Raw genomic sequence first — 25,717 nt, forward strand, 5'->3', positions numbered from 1 at the left:
ATAATGATAAAAGGGTCAATCTACCAGAAGATATAAGCATCCTAAATTTGTATGCACCTAATAACACAGTCTCAAAAAATAAAAGACAGGGGCTTCCCTGGTGGCGCAGTGGTTGAGAGTCCGCCTGCCGATGCAGGGGACACGGGTTCGTGCCCCGGTCTGGGAAGATCCCACATGCCGCGGAGCGGCTGGGCCCGTGAGCCATGGCCACTGAGCCTGCGCGTCCAGAGCCTGTGCTCCGCAACGGGAGAGGCCACAACAGTGAGAGGGCTGCATACCGAAAAAAACAAAAATAAAAGACAAAAATTGACAGAACTAAAAAGAGAAAGACATTCACAATCTTGGTTGGAGATTTTAACACTGCTTTCTCAGTAACAAGAAGAACAAAAATACTAAGCAATTAATTTGTTAATAACAATCAATTAATTAATGCCAACAAATTAGAAAACCTAGATAAAATAAACAAATTCCTAGAAACACACAAACTACCAAAACTGGCTCAAGCAAAAATAGGAAATCTGAATAGACCTAAAAAGAAGTAGAGATTCAATCAGTAATCAAAAACCGCACAAAAGTCTAAGACCAGATGGCTTCACCAGTGAAGTTTACCAAACATTTAAAGAAAAATTAACACCAATACTTCTTAAGCTCTACCCAAAAATTGAAAAAGAGGGAACACTTCCTAACTCATTCTATAAGGCCAGCATTACCTTGATACCAAAACCAGACAAAGAAATCACAAGAAAATAAAACTATAGAACAGTATCCCCTATAAATATAAATGTAAAAACCCTCAAAAAAACACTAGCAAACAGCAGCATATTAAGAGGATTATGGACTTCCCTAGTGGCCCAGTGGTTAAGAATCCACCTGCCAATGCAGGGGACACGGGTTCGAGCCCTGTTCCAGGAAGATCCCACATACCGCGGAGCAACTAAGCCTGTGCACCACAACTACTGAGCCTGCACTCTAGAGCCCGCAAGGCACAACTACTGAGCCCACGTGCCACAACTATTGAAGCCTGTGCACCTAGAGCACATGCTCCGCAACAAGAGAAGCCGCCACAATGAGAAGCTTACACACTGCAACAAAAAGCAGCCCCCACTCACCACAACTAGAGAAAGCCTGCGCGCAGCAACGAAGACCCCATACAGCCAAAAGTAAAAAAATAAATAAATTTATTTTTAAAAAAAGGATTATAGGGGCTTCCCTGGTGGCACAGTGGCTGAGAATCTGCCTGCTAATGCAGGGGACACGGGTTCGAGCCCTGGTCTAGGAGGATCCCACATGCCGCAGAGCAACTAGGCCCATGAGCCACAACTACTGGGGCTGCGCATCTGGAGCCTGTGCTCTGCAACAAGAGAGGCCGCGACAGTGAGAGGCCCGCGCACCGCGATGAAGAGCGGCCCCCGCTTGCCACAACTAGAGAAAGCCCTCGCACAGAAACGAAGACGCAACACAGCAAAAATAAATAAATTATTTAATAAACTCCTACCCCCAACATCTAAAACATAATAATAATAAATAAATAAAATAGTTGGGTGGGAAGATATCACTCTAAATAAATAAATAAATAAATAAAGGATTATATATCATGACCAAGTGGAATGCATCCCAGGAACGCAAGGGTAGTTCAACATATAAAAATCTATTAACAGGGGCTTCCCTGGTGGCGCAGTGGTTGGGAGTCCTCCTGCCAATGCAGGGGACATGGGTTCAGGCCCTGGTCTGGGAGGATCCCACATGCCGCGGAGTGACTAAGCCTGTGCGCCACAATTACTGGGCCTGCGCTCTAGAGCCCGTGAGCCACAAGTACTAAAGCCCATGCACCTAGAGCCCGTGCTCCCCAGCAAGAGAAGCCACCTCAATAAGCCCGCTCACCTCAACGAAAGAAAGCCCACGCGTAGCAACAAAGACCCAATGCAGCCAAAAATAAATAATTTTTTTAAAAAATCTATTAACATAATACAGCACATTAATAAAAAGAAGGAGGGTAAAACACATGATCATTTCCATTGGTGCAGAAAAAGCATTTGGCAAGATTCAACACTTCTTTCATGGAAAAAACACTCAACAAACTAGGAATAGAAGAGAACTTCCTCAATGTGATAAAAGGCATTTATGAAAAACCCACAGCTAACATCACATACTCTGGTGAAAGACCGAAAGCTTTCCCCCTAAGATCAGGAAAAGGCAAGAATACCCATTTCCCCCATTTCTATTCAACCTTGTACCAGAAGTTCTAGCCAGAGCAATTAGACAAGAAAAATAAAAGTTCCCCAAATTAGAAAGAAAGAAGTGAAATTATCTCTATTCACAGATGAAATGATCTCATATACAGAAAATCCTAAAGAACCCACCAAAAAACTATTAGAGCTAATACACAAGTTCAGTAAAGTTGCAAGATATAAGATCAACATATAAAATCAATTACATTTCTATATGTTAGTAATGAACAATCATAAAATGAAATTAAGAAAAAAATTCCATTTACAGTAGCATCAAAAGGAATAAAGTACTCAGAAACAAATTTAACCAAGGAGGTGAAAGACTTGTACATTGAGAACTAAAAAAGGTTGCTGAAAGAAATTAATGACATAAATAAATATAAAAACATCCTGTGTTCATGGACTGGAAGACTTAATATAGTTAAGATGGTAATACTTCACAAATTGATCTACAGATTCAATACAATTTCTATCAAAATCCCAATGGCCTTTTTTGCAGAAATGTAAAAGCTTATCCTCAAATCCATATGGAATTGTAAGGGATCCCAATAGCCAAAACAATCTTGGAAAAGAACACTTTCTGATTTTAAAACTTACTACAGAGCTAGACTAATCAAAACAGTGGGACACTGGCATGAGAATAGATATATACATCAGTGGCATAGAATTAAGACTCCAGAAATAAAACCCATACATCTATGGTCAATTGGATTTTTTAATTGAGTAAATCTGACATGTAACATTGTGTAAGTTTAAGGTGTACACTGTGTTACTTTGTTTTTCTGTTGTTGGTGTTTTTTGCAGTGGGGCCACACCATGCAGCACGTCGGATCTTAGTTCCCCGACCAAGGATCAAACCCATGCCCCCAGCATTGGGAGCATGGAGTCTTAATCACTGGACCACCAGGGAAGTCCCTACACTGTGTTACTTCGATACATTTATAAATTGTAATGCTATGATCAACTGATTTTTGACAAGTGTACCAAGACCATCCAATGGGGAAAGAATAGTCTCTTCAACAAATGGTGCTGGGACAAATGTGCTGGGAAATTTGAATATCCACAGCAAAAGAATGAAGTTGGACCCTTATCTCACACCATATACAAAAAGTAACTCAAAATGTATCAAAGATCTAACATAAGAGCCAACACTATAAAACTCTTAGAAGAAAACATAGGGCTAAATCTTCATGACTTTGTATTTAGCAATGCTTTCTTAGATATGACACCAAAAGCACAAGCAACAAAAGAAAAAATAGATAAACTGGATTGCATCAAAATTTAAAACTTTTGTGCCCCAAAAGACACTACTGAGAGAATGAAAAGACAATCTAAAAAAGGGAAAATTTTTTCTAACCATATATCTGATAAGAGTATAGTATTTAGAATAAATAAAGAACTCTTACAACTCAACAACAAAAACACAAGCAATCCAATTAAAGAAAAGCAAAAGATTTAAATAGACATTTCTCCAAAGAAGATATACAAATGATCAACAAGCATATGAAAAGATGCTCAAGATTACTAATCATTAGGTAAATGCAGATTAAAACTATAATAAGATATAACTTGGCTATTATCAAAAAGCAGAAAATAACAAATGTTGGTAAGGAGGTAGAGAAACTGGAAACTTTGTGCACTGCTGGTGTGAATGTAAAATGGTGCAATCATTATGGAAAACAGCATGGTTGTTTCTCAAAAAGTGAAAAATAACATCACCATATGATCCAGCAATACTACTTCTGGGTATATGCCGAAAAGAATTAAAAGCAGAGTCTCAAAGAAATATTTGCACACCCATGTTCATAGCAGCACTATTCACAGTAGCCAAATGATGCAAGCAGCCCAAATGTCCATGAGCAGATGAAAGGATACACAACATGTGGTATATACATACAGTGTAATAGTATTCAGCCTTAAAAAGGAAGGAAATTCTGATGCATGCTACAACATGGATGAACCTTGAGGATATTATGCTAAGTGACATAAGCCAGCCACAGAAACAAATTCTGTGTGATTCCACTTATATGAGGTATGTAGAGTAGTAAAATTCACAAAGACAAAAAGTAGAATGGTGGTTGCCAAGGGCTGGGGGGCAGGGAATGGGGAGTTGTTCAATGGATACAGAGTTTCAGTTTGAGAATATGAAAAAGTTCTGAAGACTGGTTGCACAACAATGTGAATAGACTTAATACTACTGACCTATACATATAAAAATGGTGAGGATGGTAAATTTTACGTAATGCATATTTTACCACAATTTTTAATTTTTTTTCAACTTTAAATAAAAATTATAAAATCCCCCCAAATGGGCAAAGTATCAATACCTGAATAGACATTTCACCAGAGAAGATATACAAATGGCCACAAGCACATGAAAATATGCTCAATATCATTAGTCACTAGGGAGATGCAGATTAAAACCAAAATGAGATACCCCTTCATACCCACTAGAACAGCTATCATTAAAAAAGAAAAGAAAGAAAGAAAAGAAAAGAAGTGTTGGCAAGGAGGTGAATACATTGAAACCCTTATACATTACTAGCGGGAATTTTAAATGGTTTAGCCACTATGGAAAATAGTTTCACAGTTTCTCAAAAAGTTAAACATAGAATTACCATAAGATGCAGCTGGTCTACTCCTAGGAATTGAAAACAGGTGTTCAAACAAAAACTTGTACACAAATGTTCAGAGTAACACTATTCACAATATCGAAATGGTGAAAACAATCCAAACATTCACTATAAGACAAATGGATACACAAAATGTGGTATATCCATTCAATGGAATATTATTCGGCCATAAAAACAAATGAAATTATGACACATGCTATGACATAGATGAACCTTGGAAACATTACACTGAGTGAAAGAAGCCAGATACAAAAGGCTACATACTATATGATTCCATCCACATTAAATATCCAGAATAGCAAATCCATAGAGACAGAAAACAAATTAGTGGTTGCCAGGGGCTGGAGGAAGAAGAGAATGGGGAGTGACTGCGAATGGGTATGGGGTTTCCTCTTGGGGTGATGAAAAAGTTCTGGAACAAGAGAGTGGTGATGGTTGCACACCGTGTGAATGTACTTAATTCCACTGAATTGTACACCTCAAGCTGGATAAAATGGTAAATTTATGTCTTGTATATTTTACCATAATAAAAAAAGCATTAAGGATATACAAGATTTTTACAACACAGTTAAGAGACTTGACCTTATCAACACATAGAACATTACAACCAACAACTGCAGAATACACTTTCATCTACTAAAATCAATCTCTCTCTGGATGGGAAAGTAAGATAATCAACTGCAAAAAAGTGAAATCGTATTGGGTAAATTACCTGATTTAAAATAAAATAACAACAATAACCAGGCAAAAAGACATGTACCAGAAAAGAAAAAGAAAGAGAGAAGGGAAAGGAAGGGAAGGGAAGGAAGAAAGGGAGAAAGAGAAAGGAAGGAAGGAAGGGAAAAGAAAGAAAGAAAGAAAGGAAGGAAGGAAGGAAGGAAGGAAGGAAGGAAGGAAGGAAGGAAGAAAGAAAGAAAGAAAGAAAGAAAGAAAGAAAGAAAGAAAGAAAGAAAGAAAGAAAGAAAGAAAGAGGAAGGAAGGAAGGGAGGGAGGGAGGGAGAGAAAAAGGGAAAGAGAGAAGGAAAAGACGTGTGTCCAGAAACTCCAAAGGCGAACTGACATGGATAATTTGGGGCCTCCAAGTTCCCAGTTCCTCCCTTCCTCCCACTACCATTTGGATCAAAAGGGCCTCCCTGCTGCCTTGACCCTCAAAACTGTTCCCACAGCCTCTGTCTCCAATCAGAAAAGAGTTATGGTTGGCCTGGCCACAGCCCCATTCCAAGGTCTTTTCCACTGGTCTGGCATGACCTGCCTGCACAGCCCAGGGGTCAGAACAATCCCAGCCTGTCTTTAAGTCTCCCCCCAAGAGCAGAATCAGACAGGCCAAGAAGAAAGAAAGTAGATGTCATCCTTCAGGGCAAGGAGAGGGGCCAACTGAAAGTCCCATGGGCAGGGAAACCCTCATCACTATTTGCAAATCTAGACTAAACCTGAGTTGTACTCAGTGCTCCTTTAAAGTTTTTCTATGATGCTCAGATGGCTCTCAGATGCCATCTGAGAATGGGCAGGACCCCCCGCCCCCAGTCTTCAGAATAGTATCCCAACCCCTGCATTTGTCCAGTCCTCCACCATCCAGCACCAACCCACCTCCCCAGCACTCCCACTGCTAACCTTCAGGCAACCCAAGTTTGAGAGAAATTAAGCTTTTCTTGAAAAACAACTTATCTTTGTTTCAGCTTGAAAGCTCATGGCACAGCTTCTCCCATCCATCTCCTCCCCCCTCTACTGGCCTCAGCCTAGATGCTTCTCCCTCCCTCACCCCAGCGTTCACTCCATTAACCAGTGCTAGTGACTGCACATCCAAAACACATTTTTAATACCTCTCCTTGTCTCCATCTCCAATTCTAACCCAAGCTCCCACCTTCTCTTGTCTGGAGGTTAAAATCACCCTCCTCTGGGCTTCCCTGGTGGCGCGGTGGTTGAGAGTCCACCTGCCGATGCAGGGAACACGGGTTCGTGCCCCAGTCTGGGAAGATCCCACATGCCGCGGAGCGGCTAGGCCCGTGAGCCATGGTCGCTGAGCCTGCGCGTCCAGAGCCTGTGCTCCGCAACGGGACAGGCCACAACAGTGAAAGGCCCGCGTACCACAAAAAAAAAAAAAAAATCACCCTCCTCTGACATCCTCCCCTTCCAGCTCATTCTGTCATGGGGAATGAGCTTTCCCTACTCCCAGCTAAGGCCACTCTCCACCTATGCTCTGTTGCTCATCTCAAGGAAAGCTTCGATTTTCCCTTCTCTCTCTTGCATCATCAGTTTCTCCTTGCCTGCTTAGTGGATGCTACTGACATACACACATGCCCTAGTCAGATTTGAAAGAGTTCCTCCTAGACCCCTCCAGCCAGTGGCTCATTTCAGGAGCCCACTCAAAGCCAGGTATCACAAAAGAATTCTCCACATCCTCCACTTCCTCCCCTCCTATCCTCATCTCCACCCACTCCAGCCTGGCATTTGTCCTCTCCACTCCACCTAAAGTGCTGTAGTGAAGGTCTCCGATGACCTTGACCATCCAGTGATAATGACCCACCGATGGGCATTCCAACCTCAATGGTCATTTTTCTGTTGACATCTTTCTTGACCTCATGGCAGCCTTTTATGCAGTTGGCCACTCCTTTCTCCTTGAGACACTCTCTTCTCTTGGCCTCTGAGACACTGCACATTCCTGGTTTTCCTCTCATCTCCATGGCTGCTTTCAAAGCCTCTCCTGCTGCTCTGCTTGACCTTTAAATAAGGCCATGCCCTGGGACGAGGTCACCGGCCTGCCTCTCTCCCTGAGGCACTCAGCCAGTCCCGTGGCTTTCATTCCACCAGGATGACAATGACCTCCTCACCCCATCTCTCTCTTGCATCCCAGATTTGTTTATCCCACCAGTTCCTTGGCATCCCCATGTTCATGTCCAGTAGGCATCTCAGACACAATATGTCACAAATGGGACTTGAGCCCCAGCTCTCCCACTCACCACGCCCTCCACCCACCCACGGAAGTTCCTTCTACATCTCAGGAAACAGCACCCCCATCCAGCCAGATGCTGAAGCCATCCTTACTCCTCTCTTTCCCTGATCAGCCCCATCAGCACGTCCTGTCAGGCTCACCCTCAACTGGTCTCCGTCATCTGTCCCTTCTCTCCATGTTCACTGCCCTGTCTGCCCCAGCCACCATCATCTCCCACCTGGACTCCAACAACAGCCACTATGGACAGTTTTACTGTCCACCAAAAGTTAAACATAGAATTACCATCAGACCCAGCAATCCACTACTTGGGTACACACTCAAAAGAATTAAAAACAGGTGCTCAAACAAAAACTTATGCTAAGTAAAATCAGTCAGACAGAGAAAGACAAATGCTATATAATATCACTTATATGTGGAATCTAAACAATACAACAAATCAGTGAATAAAACAAAAAAGAAGCAGACTCACAGATATAGAGAACAAACCAGTGATTACCAGGAAGGGCGAGGGGCAATATAGGGTAGGAAGAAAAAGGGTTATTATGAGATTATATGAAATCATGTGTGTGAAACTTTTGAAAATTGTAAAGTACTATAGAACTTAAAGAATTTTTCATTCAATTAAAAAATTAAAATAAAAAATTTAATTTTTTAATTTTTAAAAACCTGTACATGTATGTTCATAGCACTGTTCACAATAGCCAAAAGGTGGAAACCAGCCCCACTGGTCCTTCTGCCTGGAAGGCTTTGTCCCTGGTCTTTCCATGGCTGGCTGCTGCTCATCCTCCAGGTCTCTGCCCCAACCGTGCCTCCTCTGAGACACCTTCCCTGACCCCCAGTCCAGCCCCAACACACCCTCCTGTTTATTCCCTTCACAGACCTATCACTGCTTTAATCACTTGTTTACTTCTTTATTTTCTATCTCCTCTAACTAGAAGGTAGGCATCCTGAGGCAGGCGTTCTCTTTCCTTCTTTTTATGGAACACAGAAGGTGCTGAGCCCCTAGAGTCCAAACGCCCCTCCTACAGAAAGTCCTCCAGATCCCTCCACCAGGCTGTGTCCATCTGAAGAGGGTGCACCTACTCCATCTGCCAGCCCCTGTACTGCCTCCTGCTCTGACCAGAGCTATTTCTGGGGGCCCTAGCAAGCCCCACATTCCTGAGATCCCCACCTTCCACCAGACACTCAGTCTCTGTCAAAGAGCAGAAGAATGAGAGCAGGAAGGGAGGGGGAAAAGAACAAAGCAGGTGATGCCACTTCCGTTGGGGTCCTTTGGAAAGCTCACAGTAACTGCAACAACCCGACCCTGGGCTAAGCACTTTCTAAGTGCTGTCTCCTTAAGTCTTACAGGGACTTTCTGATGGGGAAACTGAGGTTTAGGGAAGTAAATAACTCACTCCAGGTCACAAGCTATTGTGTGGAGAAATACAGAGGACTCCAAGCCAGAACGCTTGCTTTTGATGTTTTGCAATGCCGCCTCAAGAGAGAGACGGGATCCTCAATGTCTGTTGGCTGCAAACATGAACAATCCTGCCCCACCCGCTTTTGATCTACGAAGGTGGTGATGTTTCTCTTCAGCTGTGGGCATTAAGGTGGTGCCATGGGCAGCTAAGTCCCACCAAGCTCGAGAGTATTCTCGACCCGGGGTTCACTGACTGCTGCCCTTGTTAGCAGCTCTCAACCAGGGGGAGAGGCATCCAGGGCTGGCACAGGAGTGACTGGGTCCTGAGATGGCCCTTGGCCCCGCCAAGGGTGGGGATGGGGAGACGAGGGGTGTGCTTAAAGCTCCTTTTAAGGTAAGCCAGCAACACCTGCTCTCCGTAAACAAACAGTAAGCAGTCTTGGAGGAACGTCAACCCGTTAATGGGCATTTGCTCTGGTGATATTCCCATGGAATACACACGTCTTCTCTCCTGTTCCACACCCAGGCTGACAGCCCAGGCGGACATAACCAAAGTTGTCACACAACTACTCTTCGTGGCAAGGTCCACGAGGCTCTCACCCTCCCCAGGCCAGGCACCCCAGTGTGCCCACGCTTGCTCAGGCTGCCATCAGGTGGGGCACTTCACCTTCTTGATCTTCCAGGGATCTACAGGCTGGGGCTTTGGGCTCTCCATTATTTAAATTTTAATATTAATAATACATGTGATTATTGTTATTACTGTGCAATAATATTATAATATTATTGTAATATATTGCTATAATACATTGTATAAAATAATACATATTATTATAATATATTGTTATAATGTATAATATAATATCATAATATTATTCATAATAATATTAAATAATAAATCCTTACTAAGTACCAGACCCTGACACTTGGTGATACCTCCCTCTCTCAGGCCTCCCCAGGATGCTATGGGTAAAATCATTATTTCCACCTCACAGATGTAGAACCTGAGACGCAGAGAAGGCTAGTGTCTTGCCCAGGGTCACAGAGGTACCACCTGGAGGCAAGAGTAGGATCTGAAGTTGGACCTATCCCACGTCTTTCTTCCACCCTACATGTCCTGGACTTTCCTGGTTAACTTTGGAACCAGATGTGCTAGCCTGTTGTCCCCATGAGTCACTGAAATATCCCCAACCCAACAGAGGGGTTCTGACCACCATGGGGTGAGCAATGACGGGGCAGGGATCAGTGGGCCAGATGAGGTGATGTGGGACACAGAAGGGGAACATGGAGATGGGGTCTAGGCTCACAGGGCATGCAGACCACCAGCTACACTTACCACCTGAGAGAAGGCAAGAGAGCCCAAAGGGGGGTCCCCGGAGCAGAGAGAGGAAAGAAGAAGGAATTATTGAGCCACGAGCAGCACTGAGATGTCCAGATCCCAGACCAGACACAGGCTCACAGCCCGGGGCACCCACTTATCACTTCTCTGTTTGCCTAGTCAGGGCGGGGAGGTGAGGGGTGCGTGACGAGAATGCCTCTTGAGGGCGATCTACCAGTTGACCGGAAGGGGCTGCCTGGGGCATGGTACTTCAACAGGGCTGCACTCAGGCTTACAGCATAAGGGGCAGGAAGAACATGTGATCTTTTAGCAATGTCTGGCATGGACACGGCTGGGGCACATGTCTTATTTAGCACATCCTAAATTCCCATGTGCCTCAGCTGTTCTTACTGCCCTGCTTCGGGGCAGGGACCCAGGCAGATCTCAAGTGGATAAAACTAGGGCAGAGCCAAGTCTAGAAGCCAAGCTGCCCAACTCCCAGGTCTGCTAAAGAAACACTGGCCAGCGAGCAGGAGGTCTCGGGAAGGGGGCTGGAGAAAGGACCGGCCCTTGGACAACTCGGGATGAATCAGTGAGAGGACATGCCCACTCCCTGCCTCCCCAACTCACATGTCCGTGCAGGTCCGTGTTGAGAAGCATCAGGGCACAGGTGAGCGTGTGGATCCCATCTAAATCAGAGACGGTGGCACCCTCAGCATGAGCACCCAGCTCTTTCCCAACCCCAGGCTCCCACCTGCCTCCTGTCAGAGCCAGCCTGGAGGCCTTGGAGACAAGAAGAGGCCAGCCACCTGCCAACCATACATCAGGGCCCAGGGCCTGCGTGATGCTCTGTGTCCCACCCCCATTACAGCATCAGAGTCACTCACTCGCCCCAGGTCAGGACCAACCCCTCCCTCAGAGGTGACCAGACCACCCTGGGCCTGTTCTAGCCCAGATTCCTGCCTGCTGTGGCCAAACTCACCTTGAATCTCAGACCCAGGAATGGCTCTGGGTCCCGGGCTATATCCCTTCCATGGCCCGTGTCTCCTCTAATAACCAGCCTAGTCCCCCAGTTCCTGGGACTCAGGTCCATCCACAGGACAAGTCCTGCACTTAAGAGGACCCCAACCCAGACTTCCACACCAGGACTCCCACCACACCAACAACCAGCATTGCGACAGGGCACCACTGAGAATGAGGACCCACAGGACTGACTCCAGGATGGAGGACTTTCAGGCACAGGGAGTGACAACGGGCGGGGCAGTTGGGAGGTTCCTTTTCCAGCAGACAGTCCCCATGCCACCTGCCATTGTTCATTCACTGATGCTTCTTGAGCGGGACAGAAGTAGCAGGTGGACCAGAGGTAGGAAGAAGCCAGGGCCCGGGTGGGGGGCAGGGGAGTGGGGCGAGGCGTACCTTCCGAAGTGCTGTCGTCAGGGTTGCACTGGCAGTACCGGCGGGAGAAGTGCGTAAGGACCCGCTCACGCTCCTGTGTCTCCCCCATCAGCGGAAAGGCCTTCAGGAAGGTTCTGGAGGGTAATACAAGGATGCTGAGGGCCTCCAAGAGCCCCTGAGTCAGTCTGAATCCTCACTCAGGGTAGGACGCCCACACACACACACCACCCAAACCTGCCCAAGGAGGCTGAGGCCCCAGAGCCCCAGCATCTGGGCCCAGGGAGGCACCCTGACCCCCGTAATGGCCTCTGGAGTGTGGAGTTTCAGCCCTCATCACCCTCCAGGGCCCTTCTGGAAGGATGCAGGGGACAGATTGTGAAGAGCAAAGGCAGACGAACACCTCAGTGCCAGCATCCGCTCCACTCCTGGCTCCCTCCTCCATGGTTGGGCCATCCACGCCGCTCCTCAGACCGCTCTCCCTCAGCCATTCCCACTCCTCACTTGAGGCGCTACCAGCTGAGCCGCAGGCCCAACCTTGGCCTCCCTCACTCCCCCCACCCCAAGTCTGAGCCTCCTCTGCTGGGCAGCTCTGAGTCCCTCTCAAGGCCAAATTCAAAGGTCACCAGCTCTCAGGAGTCCCTGGCAGAGTATGCTAAAACCAGAGGGGCTGGGAGATGGGGCTGGGGTCCCTCACCTGGGGCATAGGCACACCCCTTCTTGGGAAGGGAAACAGCAAGCTGAGACATTGTGGGCCTCTATCCACCCTGGGTTCATGAGACTAGTTTGTCCCTGATTTTGCCACAGTTCACTTGGCTTCTGTAATGCCCACTTTGCTTTATCCTCTCTCAAGCTACTTCTAAGGCACCCTGGGACCTGTGAGCCCCATTCTGGCCAATCTTTACCCTTGGAGGCTTCCCAAGGCATCCAAAACTGCAGACCACTCTCTAATTCAATCCCGATCAATCAACCGCTGTATAAAAACACTCCATCCGCCATCTAGGCTTCTTCCTTTCCCTGCCTCTCCTGTTCCCCGTTCTCTTCCCTGCATCTGGCCCCTCCCTCTTCTCATACTCCACTAGGACTTTCTAAAACCCATCCCCCATCCCAACCGTAGCCTATCCTACCTGGGAGTCATCCATCCCAGCTCCGGCTCCCCAGCCCAAACACCCCTTCCTCAGGGATCTTCACCAAGCTCCGGTTAAACTCAGGCTGCCCCCGGGATCAGCCTCATTACTGCCCGCCCTCTCCCCTGCATCTTGGAACCACGGGCCTGTCTGCTGTATCCTCTGTGCTTCTCACACCAATCATTCCTCTGCCCCACAGCCCAACTTCAGGCCTCGTCCTCTCCCACCTGACCCTCTTCAGAAGCCTCTGGATCAAAGGCCACCAGCACACTGCTGCCAGCACTGCCTCCCAGAATACGGCTTCACACCCAGCACCTTCTGGGGCTCCCCAGGGCCTGCAGAGTCAAGCCTCAATCTATTGGGCTGGATATACAAGGTCCTCCCACCCAGCACTCATGCCTCTGATTGCGAGCCCGACCCACCAAACACCTTCCCCACCCGATCATCCAGTGTGAAAATTCAGACTCAGCTCAGGATAGAGTAGCTTGCAGTCGACCAACACTTCCACTGAGAACAATGAGAAAAGCCAGACAAAATACATCTCTCTTAAGCTATCAGAAAACTGCTGACGCAACAAACACCAATAGGACCAAGATTCTGGAGAGGAGAGAACTGGGGAGAGGTGGGCTGATCTGCAGCTGCTTTCTCCCCGGGGACACTGCCAATCACGGGCACAGGCAAGAGGCAGAACAATTAGTGGCTTCACGGAGCTGGAGAGACAAACCGGGAGACTCGAGGGGCTGTAAACATGTGGCCAGTTCTCCCTGTGAGACATCTACCAAAACCTAAAGATGCAATGGGTAGGAAGGCCTCTCTGAGAAGTAGAGGGATTTGGTTTTTTGACAGTCTCGCCGCAACGAGGAGACAAAATTAGGATTTAGAACCAACCAAAAGGAGAGGCCCCAGTGAACACACCATGCTCTCAGTGGAAAGCCCTGCGGCCTTCACCCTGTGATCGGGGTGAACCCTGAGCCTTACCAAACTTCAGGGCTGCCTCTCCTCAGCTCAGCCCTGGATGGATTAGGACTGCGCCTCCCTGCCCTCCTCTAACTGTCTAGCAAGGGACAAGGTAAACCCTCTCTGGAGGAACACATAATGATCTAGAGCCACTGTAATTCTATACAAAACGTACAGCATCCAATAAAAAAATTACTAAGCACACAGAGAAATAGGATATAAGATGGAAAGCCAAGAGAGAAACAATAGAAACAGATACAGATGATGCAGATATCGGGGTAAAAGCAGACAAGGACTTTCAAATAACTGCGACTAATATGTTCAAAAAAGAGAGGGAAAGATGGGGAAAGTAAGTAGAAAATAAATCAAAAGATGAAGAATTCCCCCCAGAGAATTAAAACCTACCCAAAAAAAATGTTTAATAAAATGAAATTTCCAGAACTGAAAAATAAAACAATAGAAAGTGAAAACTCAGTAAATGGGGTTAACCCCATATGAGACACAGAGAAAGGGTAAGTGAACTGGAAGCAGGTCAACAGAAAATATCCCAACTGAAACAGAGAAAAAAGAAGGGAAAATAAAGTTTTTAAAAGTGTGAGAGGCACGTAGGAGGTGAACAGATCTAACATACATGGGACCACCCACACCTCAGCTCAGAGACCGCCGCCCCTCCCCAGGAGGGTTCTGGCCTAGGGTCTCCCTGCTGGCCCTGCCGCCGGGTCCGCTGGACACTGGGCTGCATCTTCCCATTCCCGCCCTCTGCTCCCTGGGGCCTGCACCTGCCCCTCCTGAGGGCCACTCCCCAGGTCCAAACACCAACAGGACCTGAGGGCAAATTCCATTTTGGCTATCTCCTCCCTCAGTGACTGTGGGGAACTGGCCCACAGTTTCTCCACAAGTAAATGGGATGATACCGCCTACCTTACAGGGGTGTTGCTAAGATGCAGTCAGCAGGGTGTGTAAAGGGTACATCTTGCAGACAGGAAGTGCTCAGTACAGGCAAGCCTTTTGGCCCTTTCCCCTCCTGAAGAGTCACGACTGCATTCCCACCTTCATATTTTCAGCGCCCACCGCAGAGCCAGCACTCACTGAGTCTCTGCATTGCTGCTGCTCTCATGACCCCTTCCCCTCAGCCTCCCCAGAGGGGTCAAGAGACTTGTCCAAGGTCTTGCACAGCAAGTTTACAGTAGAGCTGGCAGGAGAATCCAGATGTGTGGCTGTATCGCCTGTGGGCACTATCCCATCCCAGCCCCACTGACCTGAGTGCTCGGTCCAGAGTCAGGCCCGAGAAGTCAAAGAAGCTGAGGTACTCCCCGGCCACCAGCCTGCTGAACTCGTTGCTGCCAGGAGAGCAGGGGTTTTCCATTAGAAGCAGGGCACAGCAAACAGTGGGGGTTCGTGGCAGTGGGCCCCTGGGGACCCTGACCCACCCACCCAGACCTGCCCGTTCCTCTGCTGTCTCCCTTGCTAGCCAGTTGGGCTCTGACAGTTCAACCTTGGGCCAGGAGGTGGGGGAGTCAGGAAAGCTTCCTAGAGGAGGTGATGTCTCATCCAATACCTTCAGGAAAGGAAGAGCCACCCACGTGAAGGGAGTAGGAGGTGAGATGACACAAAGTGTCCGCAGTAGGGGAAACTGTCCAAGAAGCTACCAGCAGGGCCATGTGGCCGGGGCTGGAGAGCGGGAATGGGGGCAGCAAGAGATGAGGCAGGGAACCGGGCCTGAGGGCCGAGGCAAGGACTGGGACTTGATCTGGAAGAGTTTGAAGCAGGGAAGGGGTGAGTGAGATGGCCAGATCTGTATTTGGAACACTGCCTGTGGAGTGGAGGCCCATGGGGGTAGGAGCTGTCCACGAGAGACAATGGAAGGGGTGGGGAGGAGGGATGTTTGGGTGGCAGAATCCACAGGATGTGGAGAGGGATGGAGTGGGTGTGGGGCATGACAGAGAGGGTGGCCCCTGGGGTGATGCCCAGAGCCCAGGACAACAGGTAGAGCTAGAAGCACCCATGTGAGAGTCATCAGCCCTTAACTGGTGACTAACAACTCAGTAGGAAGGGGGACGAGCCCATGTGAGAGGAGGGGGCACAGACAGGCCAGCAGATCCAGGTCAGAGATCTGAGGAGAACCCCTGTCAGGGTGAGCTGAGGGAAGAGATAGCCAGAGAAGGAGACAGACGAACAGCAGCCCGAGACGTAGGGGCATGCTGTCCTGGAGGCCAAGGAAGAGAGTGTTTCAAGACTGGAGTGATGAATTCTCACCAAAAAACAGAGCATATTTCCACCTGAATCCAACCAAGCCCCGAGCTCTCCCTCCTGTTTACAGTAACATGTGAAGTAACACCACGAGGACACCAAATCCAAAACGTGGAAAGTTCTTCCGGACAAATGACTCTGTTTCTTCAACAAATACATGGCATTACAAAAAGGAGGGGGACTGGCAACCGCTGTTGGCTACAAGAGGCCTAAGAGACATATTGGCCAAATGTAATGCATGTACCTTATTTGCGTCCTGATTTGAACAAACATTTTTGAGACAACCAGAGAAAATTAAGCATAGACCAAATGTTAGAGATACTAAGGAATTTTTGTTAACTTTGTCAGAAATTATAATGGAATTATGACTGTCTAAAAAAATATCCTAGTCAGTTAGAGACACATACTAAACATTTATGGATCATATGATAGAGAGTCTGAAATATGCTTTAAAATATTCTAGCAAATGTGAGGGGAAGAAGCTGTGGGGGAAACAGATCAAACAAGAATAGAAAAATATTGATAACTTTGAAGCTGAGTAATGGGTACATGGAAGTTTAAGATGTTACTTTCTCTGCCTTTGTGTATGCTTGAAATTTTCATAATAAAAAGTTTAATTAAAGAAAAAGAAAGGGGCTTCCCTGGTGGCGCAGTGGTTGAGAGTCCGCCTGCCGATGAGGGGGCGACGGGTTCATGCCCCGGTCCGGGAAGATCCCACATGCCGCGGAGCGGCTGGGCCCGTGAGCCATGGCCGCTGAGCCTGCGCGTCCGGAGGCTGTGCTCCGCAACAGGAGAGGCCACAACAGTGAGAGGCCCGCACCACAAAAAAAAAAAGAAAAAGAAAAAGAAAGGAGTGACCGGTGTGTCAAGGCTGTTGAAGGGGAGAAAGTTGAGGCCCAGTAGCAGACATCAGATTCAAAGACACCAGGCCACCACTGACTCTAGTAAGAGGGGCTTGTGAAGGGCCCCTCCAGGGGAAGAAGCCAACCTGGAGGCACTGAATGTGCAGAAGGGGAGGGGACAGAGGCCATCCAGAGCAGAAAATAGAATTTTGGCTGTGAAGAGGCTGGGGGAGGAAGTACGATTTGAGGAAGGATTTTTGTTTCAGATGGGAAAGAGTTAAGCACAATTAAATGCTGATGGGAAAACTCTTGTAGAGGGAGTGGTTGAAAAGACAGGGGAGGGTGGGGATCAACCGTAATGAAGGAGGATGTCATTAGGTTTGGGGACTATAGCCCAGTGGGAGAGGTGAGGGTGTGGGTGATGCAATTTTGGGGGAGGCCCAGGGCAGGAGTGCCCTGGAGGCAACGGAGAGTGGAGGAGTCAGGAGGGAGGGAGAAGGGGGGATCCTCAGGACTTCCCTGTGGCCTAAGCCCCAGTCAGCTCTGACTTGGGGTCTAGAGTCTGGGCTGCCTCTCTTAGCCTGAGAGCAGCTCTCTCCAGAGGCTCGGCCTGCTTCCGTGCATCTTGAAGGCTTATGTGGGTGTTGGGGGTCCTTTGGATGGCCAGGCAAGAAGGACAAGGCAGGTGGACATGCTGCTGGCCGGACCTGCTCAGGACACACCAGCTGACTTCACAGCTGACTGTCCCCTACCCCTCAGGACTTCAACCTGGCTAGTTCCCTTCCCCCAAGTCCAAAGACCGGGGCTTGTGCTTTGGCGGCTCCCGCCCCTTCAGCTGGTCCCAACAGACACACAGTGAATGGGGCTTAATGAGGGCCAGGATCCCCTTCCCCAGCTCCTGGGTCCCCCAAGGTCCCAGCCAGGCCCAGGTTCCCCTCCCTCCTTGGCCCCATTAGGTGGCCCACCAGCCCCTGCCCGGCTGCTCTGTCCTCACTACCGTCCACCACGGCCCCATAACCACATGCCACATGCCACTCCCCCAGCCCCGAGGGGCCGCCCTGCCACACCTCTCCTCCCTCAGAGCCGGGGGCGCCCTCGCCCAGGCAGCCCAGAAAGGAAACAGATTTAGGGCAAGGCCCGGAATGAGGTCAGTGGCAGGAGGAAAAGTTCTTGGGGACTGTTGGGAGCCCCCAGAACCAGGCCCCCCTGAAAGCAGCCACCCACACCCTGCCTTGGGCCGAGGAAGACACCGGGTTTGCCTGGGGTGGGGGTGCGGAGATGAGCTCACTTCTTGCCCAGCTGCCGGGCAACATCGCAACGCTGGAAGCCCTCCAGGTGGTAGAGGCGGCGTGCCAGCCGACGGGCAGCTTCACTCACGCCCTGGCCCCCGTTGGCCAGTGGGTCTGCGCTGCCAGGCTCCAGCCCCTCCGAGCTGCTCAGCTCTGAGTCTGAGTCCGACAGGCCGTCCTTCAGGCTGGGGTCGCTGCAGAGGGAAGGTGGGGTTGGGGAGGAGGGGGTCAGAAGCCGTGGTTTGGGGCTGGAAGGTCTCCCCAGGCCTCTGAAAATCCAGGGGTCAGACCAGGGAAAGAAGCTCCACTGCATCGGGACAGAATCAAGTCAGACTTTTAGAAAAGTCCTCAAAGGATATCATTAGATGATCAGCTCCCTGACTCCACCTTGGCTAGAAAGGCCTGGAATGGCAGAATGGAACCTCAGGCTGGGGGTGCAGAGGGTGGGCACGATGACCTTGCAGAGGGCTGTTCACTCCAGACCCCCGGATGTCCTAACTTGCTTTGCCTCCTCTGGGTCTCAGTTTCCCCATCTGCTCAATGGTTCTCTTGGCTCCCAGCCTGGGCCCTGCCTCACCTGGCCGAGTTCAGCAACTTGTCCATGTCTTCCTCCTCGTCTTCCTCATCCCCGCCTGGGCCCGGGGGTCCATCTTCATGGAAGCCATTGGGCACGGCCGTGAGAGACAGGCGGCTCAGGACATTCTCGGAGCGGCTGCCGGAGATGGAGCGCCGCAGGGGGCTGCCCAGCTCCCCATCACCGCCAGCTGCCCCCATGTTCCCCTCGGACCCCATGTCCCCAGGGCCCAAGCCAGCCCCTGGCTCAGGGCTATCCCGGGCCCGCTGCTGGATGAGGGGCGTGAGGGGGGCCTCGAAGCTGACACAGCTGTCGCTCTCATCCGTGAGGCTCAGCACATCGAGGGAGTCCAGGCTGCTGTACTGTGTGCTCCGCAGCAGCTCTGACTCCACAATCTTCTCAAATGTGGCGCTGAAGCCGTCCCGCACATCTGGTTCTCCTGGCCTGTGGGATGCGAGGACCAGTCACCATCCTGCCAGGTGTCCCCCTTACAGGTGCTAGGATGGCACCAATCCATGTCTGGGAGCTCCCTGGGGGCAGGGAGTGGGCATGGATCGTGTCCTGTTTGTTCTTTCTGCCAACCCTCGCTGAGCACTAGGTGCCAGATGCTGGACTGGGTACCGGGGCACAGCAGTGAAAGGACAGGCGTGGTCCTGCCCCCCCTGCCCACCGTGCCTGGCCCACAGTGGGCATCACTGAGCTGAATGAATGAATGTGAGACTCTCCCTCAGCCTGGCCTGGGAAGGGGGTGGGGGGCTGCTTCCTCCAGGCTCCCCATCACAGCTAGTGTCACACAGGGTCATAATTTTGCTGTCCCCACAACCTGGGTGGTTCTTAGCCTGGCTGCCACATTCTAGCTCTCAGGGCTTGCCTTTAATGTCACCTCCTCAGAGAGACTGCGGGAGGCAGGCCCACACCACCCAACACACTGGCCCCTCAGGGTACCTCCTCATTTCCTCCCAGCCCCTCTCAGCATGTAGTATTCTGTTTGTTCCCCTGTTTACACCTGTTTCCCCCCACCCACACACAAGGCCAGGAAGCACCCAGCACACAGTAGGTCCTCTAAACCCTGCTGAGTGGTGCACTGGGTGAATGGACACATGCCTATCAGCCCCACAGCCCACTACACTGCCTAAGCCCTTGCAGAGCCCTGTGCTGTCCCCGAAAAAGGCCTTTGCACCAGCGGTTCCCTCTGCCCAGAGTGCTCTTTCCTCAAGCTGAAGTCTTCCTTTCGCATCCCTTTCTCACCCTGACTGCCCTATTTATAACTAGGACCTGCCCCCAAACACCCCAGCCCCTTTTTCTTGCTTTATTTTTTCCAAAGCACTTGCCGCCTTCCAACATACTATGTAATTATCTATTATTTTTATGACATATTATCTGTCTCCTCACTAGACCATAAGCTCCATGAAAGTAGGAATTTTTGTATATTCTGTTCACTGATGTAGCCCCAGCACCTAAAATCGAGCATCACACATAGATGAACCGAGCCCTCTTATCCACTGGGGAGATGCACAAGTAAGCAGGGAAAACAGGCAAGGAAGAGGACTAAAAGAGATAAAAGTAGAGACAAAGAGAGAAGAAGAGAAATAAGAGAGAGGTAAGAAAGAGACAGAGAAAAGAGATAGAGAGAGCACGAAAAACAAAGACAGAGAGACAGAATAAGAGAGACAGAAAGTAACAGAGATAAAGAGATACACGCAGAGAGAGAGAGAGAGAGAGAGAGAAACATAGAGACAGCAAAAGCAAGAGACACAGAAAAAGAAAGAAGCAGGCTGAGCCCAGCCCATTTCAGATAAACCAAGGCCCACCATTTGCAAAGAAGCACACCCCTGGTAACCTTGAGGATCTAGCCATGCCCTGCTTAGCCCCTAGTCCCTGGGGCTTAGCAGAGACTGAGCCATATTTGGAGGACTGGGAAGTGCCCCACTCCCTCAAACCCCTCCTTGGACCCCCAGTGCCTAAGTTTGATCCCTGAGTGCTTCCTGGAGAAATACTGACCTGAGAGAGAAAAGCTGAGGCCACGGCCATCGGCCACCCCTGTCCCACCAGGAGTTGAGACGGCAGCCTCATTTGGAGAAGGAAGTGGGGAAAGGGCAGAAACCAAAAAGGCGGTAGGATGCCCAGTAGGGGGCTGGGATGGAAGTTGCCTTTACTGACCTCCAGGAGGAGGGGAGGGAAGAGAAGGGCCACTGCCCTGGCTGCCAGAGCAGACACCCAAAATCTGCCCAGCAGCTCTCTCTGCCAGGCCCATGCTGGGTCCTGGAACAACAAGACAGTCCTGCCCTTGGGGGCTCTCATCTCGTGTCAGAGCCAAGAACGGTCCCCATATCTACCACCCTCTCATGTGCCTGAGCAAACCTGAGGGGTAGTTTTGACAGGGACTTGAAGACCATCAGCTTAATCTCCAAACTTCCATCTGCCTCCACCTTCAGCCATCCTCCAAAATTATACCAACCTAAATACAAACAGCGTGCTCCAAGAAGCCCCAGCCTCCGGCCCGCCCCCATAGGCCCCGCCCCCCATAGGCCCGGATGGAAACTCTCTCTTGGCACACCCGGCACACACTGGCGTCTGACCCCACGTACTCACATTCCTGCCCTTGGAGACCTAGGCACACTCAGCCCCACACATCCACGTGCAGACCCAAATGTGCAACTCAAATGCACAGGCCAGGCACACTGACATGCTCACACATCCCCGTGCACACACCAGTACACACACACATGCATGCCCCACAAACACATGCTCGCACACCTCCTACACCCTTGTCTGCCCAGGCCAGTGCCTGTAGTGGTACACGGTAAGCCTTCTATATGCTTTCTTTTCTCAGCCCACACTGGGGGTTTCTAGACATTCCCCTGCCCCATCCTCGCCTCCTTGTCCAACTGGCACCTTTAAGACGCCGGGCCTCTCCACCTCCAGCTGAGGATAACAGAAATGGGGCTGTAACTCCAGGAAGTAGGACTTACTCCAATAAGTAGGAGCTCCTGGTCGAACTCCCAGATGGCACTCAGGGAGGAGTAGCTGACAAAGATTAATCCACATAAGCCTACTCTCTTGAGGTGAGTTGCAGAATTGGGACATTCTCATCTCCAAGAAGCAGAGGGATAGGCCAGATGACCTCCCACATCAAGGCATTTTGGAACTCTGATGTCCAGCCTGGGATGGAGGGAGTGTGGCCCTCCAACCCGACATAGAAACAGCCCACGGTGGAAGGGGAAGTGGGGGAGGGATGGATTGGGAGTTTGGGATTAGCAGATGCAAACTATTATATATAGAATGGGTAAACAACAAGGTCCTATTGTATAGCACAGGGAACTATATTCAATATCCTGTAATAAACCACAATGGAAGAGAAAAAAAATTTTTAAAAAGAAACAACCCTATCTCTTATGGCCCTATCCTCCCAAAACAGGGACATAAAATTCCCATTTCATGTATGAGGAAAAACAAGAACCAGAAAGGGTAAGTGGCTAGGCCCAGGCCACGCAGCATTGGAGCAAATGTGGTGAGCCCCCCATCCCGAGACACCCACTTACCCCAGTGGAGGATCCTCAGTGTCTGGACAGAGGCTCCTGGAGGCATCGTCCACCTCCGCCAGCCCACCAGCCCTCCAGGGCCTGGACTCTGTAGAGTCTTCCAGAATGTTTGAGTCTGGCCCCAGGGCTAGGCCATTGGTGAGGGAGAGGCCAAGGCTGAGGCCGTGCAGGGCCATGTCCAGGCCCTTGGTATGCCCCTCAGTGTGCACCACCAGGGTGCCCCTCATCTCATGCCCTGGGCTGGTGTGGCCACTGTTCAGGTCCTCACTGGATGCCATTCCATTCTGGACCCCAGGCTCCTCCTCAGGCTCCAGGCTGGGGTCACAGGTGGCACCATCTTCCCCAGGCAGTGCAGATAGAAGCTTATCCTCATCCATGGCAGCCACGGCTTCTACCCCGTGCTGGCTGCTTTTGGGACCCAACTTGACCTGGCAGTGGATGGAGAGAGAAAGGGGTGGATCAGAAAGAGCAGGTGCTGGGGGTCCAAAGCCCAGCAGAACCAGCAGCAGGCAGCCTGCCTGAAGACAAAAGGATGGCCCAGATGATCTTCTCAGGGCCTCTCAGCTGGAGTCTGGGTTCAGGCTGTGGCCTCTGCACTGCCTTGCTCAGGCCAGCACCACTCACCTCTCCCCGGACCCCCAGCCACTGGTGTGCCCCAGTCCTACCTTCCCCGTTAACTCTTATATATCTCTGTTGTGCCCTTCAGAATTCATCAAAACCCTCCGAGGAAGATCCAGTTTGGCAGGTACTAGGGAAGGGTCCAGGACTCCTCCAAGGCCACTTCCTCTCTCGCTGGTGAGAGAAGGGAACAAAACCCCAGGCCTACAGCAGCCAGCCACCTTGCCTCTTTCCATGTTCCCTTGCCCTGGCTCCAGGAGCGAGACGAGTGGTGACTGAAAAGATCTGGACTGGGGGCTGACTTTAGAGGGAGAGTTAAGTAGGGAGGCAAGGAAGTCAACAGAAGTGCAGTTTTATTAACAAAGGCCGCCCCAGAGAAGCCAAAGTGAGGCCCCGAGGAGGCGCTGTCCAGGGTGCTGAGTGGGGCAGCGCCACCCGGGAGACTGGCCGAGAGCGGGGCTTCCTCCACCGCTGAGCGCCCAAAGCCCTGGCTGCGCGGGGTGCAAGGAGGAGGGGGCCTGGGGTTCCCCTCCACACCCCGCCCCGGCCCCAGCACTCACCCATCCTTGAGGAGGGACTCGTGAGGAGGCTGCCACGGGGCCCTCCAGGGGAGAGCACTGGAAGGGGAGCCCCACTCACTGTGCGGCCTCGTGGGGTCCATGTTGGGACTCCTCACTACTCCACCCAGGCCAGCCCCCTCCCCTCTGTCCTGCCCGGGGTCTGTTTCTCCTCTGTAAAATGAGGAGACCCATTTTCCCTGCCATCTCCACACACACACCCTTTTTTAAACAGATCAGAACAAGCTCAATTTCCCAGAAGCTTCCTGTCCAATCTCAGGAGGGTGGGCAATGTGACGGGCTGTGCTCTGGCTCTCCCCTCAGCCCTCTCTGCCCCACCTCACCCCTAGTGGCCTCTGCCACCAAGGACACAGACCAGTCCCCCCAAAGAACTTCCTTCCTCCCCTCTTCGGACCTCAGCTTCCCCCAGTAACCCCACGCTCCTCTGAAGAAAGGGTGCTGGGCGTTCAGGAAACGGCGGGAGGAGGAGAGGCACGCAGGTATAGCAACAGGGATTTAAGTGAGGCCCATACTCCCCATACTCACCTGGTCAAAAGCGTCACCTGAGGAACTTGTTAAAATACAGATAGGCCCTCTCTCAGGCCTCCTGAACCAGAATCTATAGGGAACGGGTATAGTAATCTGTTATTCTTATAATAAGGCAAGTTTGGGAAACACTGGGTTAGACTCCAGGAGAAACTTTCCACTTAGAGATGAGCCTGGAGAGGAAGGTGAGTCTACTTCTCTGGGGGCTTCTGGGCCCTTGGGAGGAGCTCTGCCACCACAGGACCACTTAAGATTCATGTACCCCTTGGTTTTCAAACACGGAGTGGAAGAGAGCAGGCAGGACCGATGGGGATCTGGGGCCCCAGCCCACCCACCCTGACAGTTACCTCCTAGAGTTTTGAAGACTGTATGAGCATAAGATTTTACTCTAAAAAACAAAACAAAAACAAAACAAAACTTCCACAGACTAAAAAAAAAAATCTGAAAAGCTAGGCTCTAGAATATCTGGGCCCTGATCCTAGGACACTGGAGACCCCAAGGGGCTCGGCACTGAGTGAGGGATTCTTTCTGGTCTGCCCTAAATCCCTGCTGCTGCAGTTGCTATTTCAATCCGTTCCCTCGGGTTGTGTACTCAGAGCAAGGAGAACAGGAAGTAATCTCCTCAGCTGAGACTCCTTGGGGGTGAGGGGAGCATTTAGAAAGGAAAGAGGAGGGACAGTGGGGCCTCTGGGCCTGCTGCCTGAGTTCTAGTCCTCTGGCCTGCTTTCTAGCCCACAGGCCTGGTGAGCACTGGATCTGTGGCACAGGGTTTCAACCTAATTCCACCAGGATTCCTCAAGCTCCCACACCCACACATAGATGCTTAGGCCCCCTTTGGCCAGGGCTCTGCCTGAGCTCCCAGTGAGGCCTGAGATTTGACAGCATAAGCGGCTTCACCTGGTGCTCAGTCTACACCAGCCCCAAAGCCAGGGTTATGGACAAATCAAGGACCTCTTGGGAGGCCCCTACATCACCTCCAACTTCCAGCAGCTGCCTCAGGCTGGCTCTAGCCCTACCTGCCCTGCCATGTCCTCCTGCAGCTGAGAGCAAGATGGAGGTTCTGCCAACACCAGGCACGGGGCCGGGTCCTCAGCTTCTGGGGGTGGACAGACAAGGGGCACATTGAGCTCCACTCTGGGAAGAGGCCCAGAGTCCCTGCCTGGGCTAAAGGCCAGCTGAGCCCAGAAAGAGCTGAGCCAGGACCCCCCTCTCTTGCTGGGACCAAGGGAGGGGTGCCCTTCAGGGCAGAGGCGTGAAACAATGCCCCAAGTCCTCACTCTGAATCACCATGTGACCTGGGACTCATCATTGTCCCCTCTGGCCTTTGTGAACCCATCTGCAGAATGGGGGCATCACCTCTGCTCTCCTTCCCCAGGGCTGGTGGCAGAACTTAAGGTCATGAATGATGAGAGGGCTGAGATCCAAGGAAAAACAAACTCACTACAGAGGTCAAGGAGAAAGGCAGCTATGGCCCACTCTCTCCACTACCACATTT

The 25,717-nt window shown here is 50.4% G+C and overlaps 1 protein-coding gene across 3 annotated transcripts in view; it reads right to left on the bottom strand.

Annotated features, from left to right (window-relative positions):
* Positions 1-25,717, bottom strand: part of PSD2 (pleckstrin and Sec7 domain containing 2) — a 50,173-nt gene that overhangs the window by 13,200 nt on the left and 11,256 nt on the right. For 2 of the 3 annotated variants that reach the window (XM_060008735.1, XM_060008738.1), the window contains exons 2-7: positions 22,502-22,929; positions 18,963-19,403; positions 18,385-18,579; positions 15,264-15,344; positions 11,945-12,057; positions 11,155-11,217 (exon numbers count right to left, since the gene is read on the bottom strand). In XM_060008735.1, coding sequence (XP_059864718.1) covers positions 11,155-11,217; positions 11,945-12,057; positions 15,264-15,344; positions 18,385-18,579; positions 18,963-19,403; positions 22,502-22,878 — 1,270 coding nt within the window. In that variant the 5' untranslated portion in view covers positions 22,879-22,929. The remainder of the gene's footprint in view (positions 1-11,154; positions 11,218-11,944; positions 12,058-15,263; positions 15,345-18,384; positions 18,580-18,962; positions 19,404-22,501; positions 22,930-25,717) is intronic. The other variant, XM_060008736.1, reaches the window with a different exon arrangement.

The sequence above is a fragment of the Delphinus delphis genome, chromosome 3 (genome assembly GCF_949987515.2).
Source record: "Delphinus delphis chromosome 3, mDelDel1.2, whole genome shotgun sequence".
NCBI classification, from domain to species: domain Eukaryota; kingdom Metazoa; phylum Chordata; class Mammalia; order Artiodactyla; family Delphinidae; genus Delphinus; species Delphinus delphis.